We start from the raw sequence: 12,878 nt of genomic DNA, 5'->3' as shown, positions 1-12,878 counted from the left end.
AATACACTCATGCACTATATACTTATCCATATACATCAGAAGGTCTTCACATATATATTTAACACTGCTGTGCCAATGACCTTAACTTATTTCCAACAAAAGCTCCACTTTCACATTCTATTAAGAATTGAATATTTTATTATCTTTTTTTGTAACAAGTTTGGTATCACATCTGAAATATGATTTCTATTTCCACAAGAACATTTTCCCACAAGAACATTTTTATCCATATTCCTTAAAATAATACATTTGCCCTCCATATTTCTGAATACTTCTTGAGAGCTTTCACACAATCAAAGCATTCATAGAGAGCTCCTATTTCGCTCCTATATCACTTCTCTAATTCCAATTAGCTCTAACCTATTGATAAAAACTTTCCTACTGGTTGACATCTAAGCGGTTCTGTCCTGTGATTTTGCTGATGTTCAACGGCTATGAACTGCAGAGGATGGCTTCTGCACATGGAGAGTATTGGTGAGAGTTTTCTTCTTATGTTTTTTTCTTTGATGTTTGGTGAGGGCTGACCTCTGGCTGAAGGTTTTTCTACATTCATTACATTCATAGGGTTTTTCCCCTGTGTGAATTCTCTGATGTTTTGTGAGGGCTGACTTTTCATAGAAGGTTTTCCCACATTCGGGACATCTGTAGGGTTTCTCTCCTGTATGAGTTCTCTGATGTACAATGAGGTTGGATTTCACGCAGAAAGATTTCCAGCATTCATTACATTTATAGGGTTTCTCTCCTGTGTGGGTCCTTTGATGTTGAGTAAGGTTTGACTTCACACAGAAGGTTTTCCCACATTCATTACATTTATAGGGTTTCTCTCCCGTGTGAGTTCTCTGATGTACGGTGAGGGCCGACTTCTGGCAGAAGGATTTTCCACATTCACGACATTTGTAGGGTTTTTCTCCTGTGTGAGTTCTCTGATGCTCAGTGAGGTTGGACTTTACAAAAAAGGACTTCCCACATTCACTACATTCATAGGGCTTTTTTCCTGTGTACACACTCTGATGTTGAGAAAGGTCTGTTTTCTTAGGGAAGCTGTCCCCACATTTATTACAGTCATAGGTTTTCTTCCCTTTGTAAGCCCTCTGACTTTGAGTGAGGTGTGATTGCTTACTTAAGACCCTCCCACTTTCACTACACTCATTATTTGGTTCCCTTGAGCACGTTCTCTGATGTTGACTGAGTTTCAACGTCTTGTGGGAGGATTTCTCACACTTACTAGCTTTAAAGCTTTTCTCGCTCGTGTTAATTCTCTGCTTTAGAGCAAGGTAGGACTCCTTTTTCACAGCTCTCTCACTATCATTACACTTACTGGGTTTTTCCGTTATGTGAGTTCTTGGATGTTGAGTCAGGTGTGGCTTTTTGTGGAAGGATTTCCCACACTGGTTACAGTCATAGATTTTCTCTTCTGTATGAGTTCGCTCATTTTGAGTGTGGGATAACCTCTGCAAGGCTTCTTCACTTCTGTTATACTCATCAGGTTTTCCTCCTGTGTGCATTCTCTGATGTTGAGTAAGGTTCAACTTCTCACTAAAAGATTTCCCCAATTTGTTACATTCACAGTGAGCTCTCTGATGTGCACGTTTTGACTTCAAGCATGAGGATTTCCTATTTTTACTGGATTCGTGTGGTTTCCTTTCCTTAAGAGTTCTTGGACAAGCACCAAGCTTTAACTTTTGGAGGAAGGCTTGTTCATATTTGTTACCTTCAGAGGGTTTCTCTCCTGTATGAGCTCTCTTACATGCAACAAAGGCTGTTTTTCTGTGAAAAGCTTTCTCACAATGATTATATTCAAGACATTGCTCCAAAGCTGAATTCTTCTTACATTGAATAAAGTCCTCAATTTGTCTGTGGGATTTCCTCTTTTGATCATTTTCACCGGGCTTGTTCCCTGTATGGGTTTTCTCATGCACAGTAGTAAGGAATCCACATCCACTGAAATCATTAGATTTTTTTCTCACACTGCTTCTATTACTAATAACTAATTCAAAAACACTTTTCAAGTTTGTTACAAATGGGTCACATTGATGGGATATTTTTTTTGAGGGCACTGGATTTGTGGTCATATTAAGTGTTTCTCTGAAGGTCTTATTTCTCTCCTCAGTCAGTGTTTTGTTGTTGATGAATAAACCTTGCCTCAAATACTTGTCTTCATTTTCTTGGCTTATCTCTTCCATGTTATTGGTTCTTTGGACTTCTAGAAATATAAAAAATTAACATACATTAGAAATCTTAACACATTTCTTAAGGAATAGGCTTGTATACAAATGCCCTAAGTTGAGTTAATTCTTAGGTTCCAGACACAGTCTCCTGGGATGAAAGAACTCCTAAGCACATATTTATCCTACTCTTTTAGCTGGTACATGAAAACAATAACAAAAACACATACTGCAGTAGAAAAAGGGAGAGAAAGCTGAAAATTAATACAAGTAGCTTTGGCTTTTTACAAAAATTACCTCAAAATGGGTAGAGAGTTTGAAATAAAACACAAGGAGTGGTGAAGTGAGTCCAAAGGATGTCAGGAAAACAACTGATCCAAGGGGAGGGTATTAAAAGAATGGGGCAGGGCTTCCCTGGTGGTGCAGCAGTTGAGAGTCTGCCTGCCAATGCAGGGGACACGGGTTCGTGCCCCGGTCCGGGAAGATCCCACATGCTGCGGAGCGGCTAGGCCCGTGAGCCATGGCCGCTGAGCCTGCGCATCCGGAGCCTGTGCTCCGCAACGGGAGAGGCCACAACAGTGAAAGGCCCGCTTACCGCAAAAAAAAAAAAAAAAAAAAAAAGAATGGGTTAAAGATAAGGGACACTGAGTAGGGAGACAAGGAAGACTAAAGGGTGATCAAGGGAAGGGTCAGAGCAAAGATAGAGGATAAGCCATGCTTGCATATCATTTGATTCTATCAGAGCTAATCAATAGTTATTTGTCTTGATTGACAACTCTACTTTTCCCTCTTTCAATCTGCTGATGTACTGTACCAACTGACTGTGCCCTGTCACAATACTAATTTTTAATTTCACTTTTAAAATACTGAAGTATAGTTTATTTACAATATTGTGTTAATTTTAGGTATACAGCAAAGTGATTCGGTTATGCATATACATATGTATATACCTATATTCTTTTTTTCAATTCTTTTCCATTATAGTTTATTACAAGATATTGAATATAGTTCCCTGTGCGATACAGTAAAAACTTGTTGTTTAAGTCTACTTTCACATCCTTTTTTCTTCCTCTCTGATTTCTCTTTTTTTGTGAGAACTCAAGCACCTGGCTATTCGACTTGGTCTTAGGACCTTTATTATTTATTAATCTTTGTCTTAAAAATTTTTGCTATGAGTGATTATTATTATCTTCTACTATTTTCATTTTATGCAATAACATTGGCTGTATGCTTAAAAACTTAAGACTTTTCTGTAGCAGATAAAACAAATAGAAGCCAATATGCTAGCAAGAAAAATCTGATATTGGATTTTCATACTTAGACTTTATACTAGATTTTTATACCTAAATTCACAACACATGTTCAACTGATCATCCCACAAGTCTACAGTATTGTCAGCTCCTATCAGACCAGGGTATTTAATTCCATCAATTGTGTGTTTCCAACAATAAATACACTCTTATGGTCTTCACTTAGCACATATTATGTCCTTAGCTCTACTCAGAACCTAGATATCCTTCAGAGTAATGCTACTATACCACTGTTAAAAAAAAATCTCAACACTTTAAGTTCCATTTGTGGTAAAATCGGCAAGTAAATACTGTCTGTATAATATGTTCTAACACTATTTCCACAGCTACAATACTTTCTATTTTTGCGAACAAGCCTGACTTTCATTGCTTTTGGCAGTTTTTTCACTTTTTTTAAAGTTTGGGATTTCAGCTGCCTCCAACCTATTAAAAAAATGCAATTGATGTTAAAATTTTTTTCCTTGTGGCCTTTGGATAATTTACAGGGGGAAAAAAAGGGCGATGCTGACTACATTTGCATCTGCATATTGGGAATTCACTCTTTCCTTCTAAAAAACACTTTTTTCACGTGGCTCCTAGGAAACCCCTGACTCCTGATTCTCCCTCTACCATAGTGGGTGCTCCTTCTTGGTCTCTCTTGCTAGAGCCCTATGTCTCCGTGACCTCCAAATGTAATGCTCGAGGGTGCCGTCCCTGACCTCTTCTCTTACCTACTATCTTACTCAGAGTAGAATTCAGTCTTATCAGGCTTATAAAGCTGTGCCTCTAGCTAACTCTCTGACATCATCTGCTGCTTTCTCCTCACTGAACCCACTCTGGTCCCACCAACTTCCTTGCTGTTCTCTGACTACACCAGGCATGCTCCTGTCTCAGAGGCTTGGCATCTGCTGTTCCTTGATCTGGAATCTCTCAGATAACCCGTCGCTCACTCCATCCCTTCATTCAAGACTCCATTCTAGTCTCCTGTTCAAATGTCCACCTCCTCAAAGAGGCCTTCCCTAACTTCTTTCTGAAAAAGGACTCCTTGTTGGTCTCCATCCCCTTCATCTGACTTTAATTTCTCAGAGTGCCAATTACTACCAGACATGTTACATATGGATCTGCTATTTGGATCTACTGATAGGAGCAGAGACTTTGCTTTTGTATCTCCTGTGACTTAGAACATGACTGGTGCATAGCTGGTGCTTTGTAAATATTTATTGAATAAAATGATCCATCAATAAATGCATATTTACAGAACATTTGGCACAGGAGGGAACGTAAAGGATGGTCATTATTGAACAGAGAGAAAAACAGAGAAATAAAGGTCTAGGATGATGAAGGCAGCAACTGGATTCTACAAAAACCAAGCGAATCTCTCTTTATAAATTCAAACAGAAAACAAAGAGCATTTATATATGAGAGTGATATATGGGAGCTTAATATCTAAGGTATAGTAGTCATCTGCCTTTAGTCACACCTAAAAGTCTGGAGCCTCTAAAAGAGATTCCTAAAACCCATTTCAAAGATAGTACCCCCCGAACTGGCCACTTTGGATACAGTTTCCCCCGGCTGCCTTCCAGGTGACCTCATTAACTCACCTGGGTGGCTCTCACTTGCGAGTTGTCCTTTTAATATCCACGGTTCTTCTTCTTGTTCCAACTTGAGTATCAGCTCAGGTTTGGAAACACAGTGACCTGTTGTGGGAAATGTCATGGGACTTGGCAAAGTTGCTTAGCAGTCAAGCCCTTTGAAGAATCAGAAGGGAGAAGATTTAGGAGCTGTAGAATGACGGGGACCCTTTAACTAGGGAGGTGAGAATACAATATCCTTTCAAGTTCCCTAAAAGGTTTTTGAATCTAAAATCTCAAACCCAAAATGCATGATGTGCTACAGCGACTTGGTTCCTAAGACAGGAAATGCATGCTGTTGGGAGCTGCACGGGAAGCTGGGCTTACCCAGGGACACCAGGTGCCCGTAGTTCTCCAGCATCACATCCCTGTACAGGAGCCTCTGAGTACGGTCCAGCAACTGCCACTCCTTCTGGGTGAAGTCCACCGATACATCCTCGAACAACACCAATCCCTGTAATAGCCCAAGGCTGCTCAGTCTGCAGTGCTCAAGACCAGATGGCACGGGAAATATGTAGGGGGTACTGATCCTACCGTATTCACTGTAAAGAGTTGACCAGAAAATGTTATAAAGGTCGTCTACCCCATACCTTCCATCATGTTATACAGGCAGACCCCAGAGATATTGCAGGTTTGGTTCCAGACTACTGCAATCGAGTCACACGAATTTTGGGGGGTTTCTCAGTGCATATAAACATTATATTTATGCTATTTACTAAGTGTGCAATAGCATTATATCTATAAAAGCAACGTACATGCCTTAATTTAAAAACACTTTATTGCTAAAAAAATGATAACAATCGAGCCTTCAGCAAGTTGTAATCTTTTTGCTGGTGGAGGGTCTAGCCTTGATGTTGGTGGCTGATCAGGGTGGTGGCTGCTGAGAGCTGAGGTGACCATGGCAATTTCTTAAAATAAGACAACAATGAATTTTGCCACATTGATTGATTCTTCCTTTCACGAACGATTTCTCTTTTTAGCATGCAATGCTGTTTGATAGCATTTTACCCACAGTAGGACTTGTTTCAAAATCGGAGTCAATCCTCTTAAACCCTGCCACTGCTATATCAACTAAGTATGTATAATATTCTAAATCCTTTGTTGTCATTTCAACAATCTTTGCAGCATCTTTCCCAGGAGTAGATTCCATCTCAAGGAACCACTTTCTTTGCTCATCCAAAAGATGCAACTCCTCATCTGCTAAAGTTTTATCATGAGATGGCAGCAATTCAATCACATCTTCAGGCACCACTTCTAATTTTAATCTTATTGCTATTTCCATCACCCCTGAAGTTACTTCCTCCACTGAAGTCTTGAACCCCTCAAAGTCATCCTTGGGGGTTGGAATCAACTTCTTCCAAACTCTTGTTAATGTTGATATGTTGACTTCTTCCCATGAATCACAAATGTTCTTCATGGCATCTAGAATGGTAAATGGTTTCCAAAAGGTTTTCAATTTATTTTGCCCAGATCCATCAGAGGAATACCTATCTACAGCAGCTATCGCCTTATTTTTAAAAAATTAATTAATTTATTTTTGGCTGCTTTGGGTCTTTGTTGCTGTGCACAGGCTTTCTCTAGTTGCGGCGAGCGGGGGCTACTCTTTCATTGTAGTGCACAGGCTTCTCATTTCGGTGGCCTCTCTTGTTGCAGAGCACGGGCTGTAGGCACGTGGGCTCAGTAGTTGTGGCTCATGGGCTCTAGAGCGCAGGCTCAGTAGTTGTGGCGCGCGGGATTAGTTGCTCTGCGGCATGTGGGATCTTCCCGGACCAGGGCTTGAACCCATGTCCCCTGCATTGGCAGGCGGATTCTTAACCACTGCACCACCAGGGAAGCCCAGCTATCACCTTATGAAGTGTACTTCTTAAAGAAATTACTCCTTGCTCCATGAGCTGCATAATGCATGTTGTGTTAGCAGGCATGAGAACAACATTAATCTCGTCGTCCATCTCCATCATAGCTCCTGGGTGACCAGGTGCATTGTCAATGAGCAGTAATATTTTGAAAGGAATCTTTTTTTTTTTTTTTTTTTTTTTGTGCAGTGGGTCTCAACAGTGGGATTAAAATATTCAGGAAATCATGATATAAACAGATGTGCTGGCATCCAGGCTTTGTTGTTGCATTTATAGAGCCCAGGCAGAGTAGACTTAGCATAATTCTTAAGGGTCTTAGGATTTTCAGAATGGTAAATGAGCACTGGCTTCAACTTCAAGTCACCAGCTGCATTAGCCACTAACAAGAGAGTCAGCCTGTCCTTTGAAGCCAGGCATTGACTTCTCCTCTCTAGCTATGAAAGTCCTAGAGAGCAGCTTCCTGACCTCTCTCAGCCTTCATAATATTGAAGAGAGTTAGGGTCTTTCTCTAGATTAGTCTTTGGCTTAAGGAAATGTTGTGGCTGCTTTGATCTTCTATCCAAACCACTAAAACTTTCTCCATATCAGCAATAAGGCTGTTTCACTTTCTTATCATTTGCGTGTTCACTAAAGTAGCACTTCTAATTTCCTTCAAGAACTTTTCCTTTGCATTCACAACTTGGCTAATTGTTTGGCACAAAAGGCCTAGCTTTCAGCCTGTCTCAACTTTCAACATGCCTCCCTCGCTAAGCTTAATCATTTCTAGCTTTTGATTTTAAATGAGAAACATTCAACTGTTCCTTTCACTTGAACACTTAGAAGCCACCGTAGGGCTATTAAGTGGCCTAATTTCAATAGTGTTGTATCTCAGGGGATGGGGGGTTCTAAGGAGAGGGAGAGAGATGGGGGAAGAGCTGGTCAGTGGAGCAGTCAGAACACACAAAACATTTATAGATTAAGTTTGCCGTCTTATATGGGCAAAGTTCGTGGTGCCCCAAAACAATTATAATAGTAACATCAAAGATCACTGATCACAGATCACCCGAACAAATACAATAATAATGAAAAAGTTTGAAATATTGCAAGAATTGCCAAAATGTGACACAGAGACACGAAGTGAGCAAATGCTTTTGTAAAAATGGCACCGATAGACTTGCCTGATGCAGGGTTGCCACAAACCTTCAATTTGTTAAAAAAAAGATCACTGATCACAGATCACCCGAACAAATACAATAATAATGAAAAAGTTTGAAATATTGCAAGAATTGCCAAAATGTGACACAGAGACACGAAGTGAGCAAATGCTTTTGTAAAAATGGCACCGATAGACTTGCCTGATGCAGGGTTGCCACAAACCTTCAATTTGTAAAAAAAAAAAAAAAAAAAAAAAAAAAAAATGCAGTATCTGCAAAGCTCAATAAAGCAAAGTACAATAAAATGAAGTCTGCCTGTATTTTGTTGGAGAAAGAGAAATCATACCAGAAATACTCTGCCTCTATCTTTAGTTGGTGATTCATAAAACAATCTGAGTTCCTCTACAGGCCTACAATTGTCCTAGCCATAGAGGATGCTAAGGTTAGACACTTGTCCTGTTTTTTGTTTTTTTAATTGATTTAATTGAAGTATAGTTGATTTACAATGTTGTGTAAATTTCTACTGTACAGCACAGTGATTCAGTTATACATATATATACATACTTTTTCATTCTTTTCTATTATGGTTTATCACAGGATATTGAATATACTTCCCTGTTCTATACAGTAGGACCTTGTTGTTTATCCATCCTATATATAATAGTTTGCATCTGCTAACCCCAAACTCCCAATCCGTCCCTCCCCCTCCCCCTCCCCCTTGGCAACCACAAGTCTGTTCTCTATGTCTGTGGGTCTGTTTCTGTTTTGCAGATAAGTTCATCTGTGTCATATTTTAGATTCTACATATAAGTGATATCACATGGTTTTTGTCTTTGTCTTTCTGACTTACTTCATTTAGTATGATAATCTCTAGGTCCATCCATGTTGCTGCAAATGGCATGATTTCATTCTTTTTTATGGCTGAGTAATATTCCATTGTGTATGTGTGACACTGGTCCTGTCTTTAAGGAGTTTACAGAATGATGGGACTTTCTACATAAACATAGACATGCAGTAATAAATTACAGGAACCATGAAAAAATGTGTGTATGAGGTAGAGTGAGGTCACCAAGGGGGAGGGGGGTTAAATCTCAGTGTTTTCAGGGTATGCTTCATGGAGGAGAAAAAGATTTGACTGCACAACCTAACCTCCTCCGCCTCCAAAACTACAGCAGGGAGAGTCATAAAAACACCAATATACTTCTCAGAGCAGAGGAAGCTTCTGGAAGATATAGAGTAGGAGGCAGATACTGGAGGCATTGTGCTTGCCCCTTAATTCAAACATAGAATGTGCAAAAGTCTCAAGTTCTGTTCAGAGCCCGGAGAGACCTCCCAGCTCAGCAGCAGCTGCAGCTGGAAGCCGAGATGGGCTCTGGGCTGAAGAACAGGGAACGTGAGTCACGGAATGGCTGCCACACTCCTGACCCCCAGGAGGGGTGGGCTGAGGGTTAACACTCAGGAGAAAGTTCCCTGTAAAAAGCAAGGAACTTCAACAAGGACTTGCTGTATAGCACAGGGAACTCTACTCAACACTCTGTAATAACCTACATGGGAAAAGAATCTGAAAAAGAATAGATATATGTACACGTATAACTAAATCACTTTGCTGTACACCTGAAACTAACACAACATTGTTAGTCAACTCTACTCCAGTATAAAATAAAATTTAAAAAAAAAAAAAAGCAAGGAACTGCCTCTAGGTGTCTGCGTGAACTTTGCATCCAAAGAGAGGAGCAGGGTGCTGTGCTTAGTCCCCTGATTTGGTCACAGCTTTTGTTTTAAGGCAACTCTGGGGAAACAGACTATCATGCTCTGCCATCAGGTAAGGCACTACCCCCTTTGGCAGGCGGAAGGGGGTCCCCTCAAGCTTTGTCCCTCTCTGGAGAGCCTAAGTGAAGCCTGTTCTGTACACATAACCCAATAATCCGTATAAGAGGCTCCACGTCAGTCCTTTCGTTCAAAGGAAAATCTTGCCAAGGAAACAGACCTCTGCCTTGCTGAGCATCACACATCAGCTGCCTACATTGATCTAATGAGGTCTTTACCTTTCTCTTCACACTGAAAACAGCAAAGGGTCCAGATGCTGGAGGGAAAACAACGATCTGAGAAAGAAGCATCAGGAATAACAGATTTGAAGACTGCTAAACAAATTAAATGCCAGTAAAAAGCAACAGCCTGAAAGATAAGTACCAAGACCAACAGACTGAAGACTATGAAAACAAATGTAAGTAAAGATACTGAAGAGAATAATTTTTAAGTATTCCCATTGGTGTCTGCAAATCATATATGAGAGTCTTATTTCCCTAAAAGGAGAAAAGTCGGCTATGAACACAGAAAAAGGATACAGATATTAAATATTCTTTTGCTGACTTAGAACAACAAAAAACCCAAAAACTCTTAAGATAAGACTTGAAAACAAAATGACCCAAATGACAAAAATGAGCAAATCTCTCAACGCATAGAATAAAAACAGAGAAAAATGGAAATGATGAAAGTAAAGGAGCACAGAGGGCCGACTGGGGAGAGGCACTGACCGTCTCATGGGATTTCTGGGTGGCAGGAACAAAGAGGGTAGAGGGAAGGAAATAATCATAGAAAGAACCGAAAATGTCCCAGAGCAAGTCAGTCTTCATCTCCATAGGATCCATCCAATTACCAAGCAGGCACTCTGAAAAAAGACAGGCAGCCAGACACACTGCCTGCGGAAATATCTGAAGCCCAAGGATAATGAAAAACTTGCAAGAAGAAAAAATAAAACCGGTTACTACAAAGGAATGAGAATCAAGCTGCCACACAACTTCTCCTCCGTCTCCCCAAATACTAGGAGATAATGCAGATCATCTATAATCTTCTGAAGGAAAGGGATTTCAACCCCAAATTCTATAACCAGTCAATCATTCATAGAGTGGGGCAGAATAAAGGCCCTTTCAGATACCCAGACTCAGAAGGTGTATAACCACATAGTGATTCTGTAGACCACTCCAGAGGCCTCTATCAAAACTCAGCAGAATCTGGGAAAGAATGCGTACCATGCGGAAATTGCGGTGGACAGACAGAGCTACAGGAACTGGTTCTTGGTACAGCCAGAGAGGGTGGGTGACTTACAGACTGTGAAAGGGAAGCGTGCATGGAGCTAACGCAACAGGAAACATCTTTTGAAAGTTATTTATGAAGGGTACGCAGGCAAAGATTTTACATTTTTGGACAAAGCTTCATATTGTGGGTACCAAGCCTGAGGATTCCTGAAACTTTGGAAGAGGAGCTGTTACCGTGATTGACAGTGATGCTGAAGCAGGCCATGCCTAGTTCAACAACAGGCCATCTGGAGTCAGGTAATAAAATCAGCCATTGAAGACAGAATGGCTGGTCCTCTGGATGGGCTGGGGCTGCCAGAGAAGAGGTCAGCAGAAGGCACCTCAAACTGTCTTTCTACCTAAGCAGGGTTCCCAGATTTAGTAAATAAAAATACAGGGCTCTCAGTTAAATTCGAATTTCACATAAGCAACCATTACATTCTTTGTATAAGTATGTCCCATGCAAGATTTACTTTATTTTATACGTCCTATGTCTTATGTGGCAACCCTAGGCCTAAGAGATCTCCCATTCCAAGATCTTGGGCTGGCTGGAACACAAGCAGATGATAACTTACTCCCAAGAAAGGGTGGAAAGTTTGCAGTGTACTTGGACTCCAGGTCTCCATCCGGCCAAATTTCTAATGATGTATCCTTAGAATGACTGCAGTTACAAGCTCTTGAGAAGTTATTTACTTTTACTTCAGTGAAAAGGGGATAATAAAAGTGCCTACCTCCTAATGCTGTTGTCAGAATTATATGAGCTAATCCAGGTAAGGAATTTAAGAGTGACTGGAGCATAATAAGCAGCCCTAAATTGTAGGTAATATTATAACTGATTATTATAATTCTGTCACTATCTTCAAACTTGGGACAGCAAAAATAAGCAGGAAATGTATATTAGAATTGAAATCATTATTGTTCAAGTAGCTAGAAGATGTGATACGATTGTTAACAAAGAATTCTAAGAATACATAATTATTATGTAAAGAGAAAATGAAAAAAAATATTCAGAGCATTTCCACAAAGCCCGAGGTAAGGGAGGAGTGTATCTTATTTGGATGAAACTACAGATGAAAATGATTCCTGCTGTTGGTAGAAAAATGTGTTCACATATGTGTTAAACACATCAAAGGTAATAATGGAATAAAAATAAAATGTAGACCTTCAAAACCAGTAGAAGAAGAAAGAAAGAAAGTAAAATAATAAAACAGGAAAACGTTGGGAAATGAAAAAATGAAGAAGGACAATTGACAAGAAAGCATGGTTATTAAAAATGCAAAGCAACTCTTAGATGTCACTGAAAAATATTGAGCAATAAGTAAACAACTCACCTGGGCTGTGTTCATTTTCTCCTGCTCCTGGGAAAGTTTAGAGAACTGTGAAGGCAGAGCTGAAGGAAAGGGAAAGAGCAAAGAAATTGTGAGAAATATGATCAACCTTGAAGGTCCTTATAGCACTTGCCTAGAAATCCCCACGTATTAGCTGACGGTCACATGGTGGGAGATTGTCTCTGACCTTTCAGAAGGGGCAGGCATGCTGAGGGGACTCTTGCAACCCTGGTATAACCAGGGGGAGCTAAAAGAAGTAGGCTTTTCATTGTGGAGAGCAAATATTTTTTCCTTATTGGTTTCTTTTTTCTTTTTTTTTTTTTTTGCAGTATGCGGGCCTCTCACTGTTGTGGCCTCTCCCGTTGCGGAGCACAGGCTCCGGACGCGCAGGCTCAGCGGCCATGG

The 12,878-nt window shown here is 40.3% G+C and overlaps 2 protein-coding genes across 2 annotated transcripts; both read right to left on the bottom strand.

Moving 5' to 3' along the window:
- Positions 1 to 344: 344 nt before the first annotated feature.
- On the bottom strand, positions 345 to 1,965 carry LOC114487678 (zinc finger protein 239-like). The gene has a single exon (XM_028499127.2). It carries the CDS (start codon positions 1,503 to 1,505, stop codon positions 426 to 428), a length of 1,080 nt encoding a protein of 359 aa, XP_028354928.1. The 5' UTR covers positions 1,506 to 1,965; the 3' UTR covers positions 345 to 425.
- On the bottom strand, positions 1,964 to 12,533 carry LOC102981408 (RB-associated KRAB zinc finger protein). The gene is made up of 5 exons (XM_055090856.1): positions 12,477 to 12,533; positions 5,413 to 5,539; positions 5,056 to 5,151; positions 2,030 to 2,203; positions 1,964 to 1,980 (listed from the first exon to the last, which is right to left on the bottom strand). Exons 1-5 carry the CDS (start codon positions 12,489 to 12,491, stop codon positions 1,964 to 1,966), a joined length of 429 nt encoding a protein of 142 aa, XP_054946831.1. The 5' UTR covers positions 12,492 to 12,533.
- Positions 12,534 to 12,878: the final 345 nt, after the last annotated feature.

The sequence above is a fragment of the Physeter macrocephalus genome, chromosome 14 (assembly GCF_002837175.3).
Source record: "Physeter macrocephalus isolate SW-GA chromosome 14, ASM283717v5, whole genome shotgun sequence".
Taxonomy (NCBI): Eukaryota; Metazoa; Chordata; class Mammalia; order Artiodactyla; family Physeteridae; genus Physeter; species Physeter macrocephalus.
Note: the sequence above shows the minus strand (reverse complement) of the source record. Positions and strands in the feature narration are given on the sequence as shown.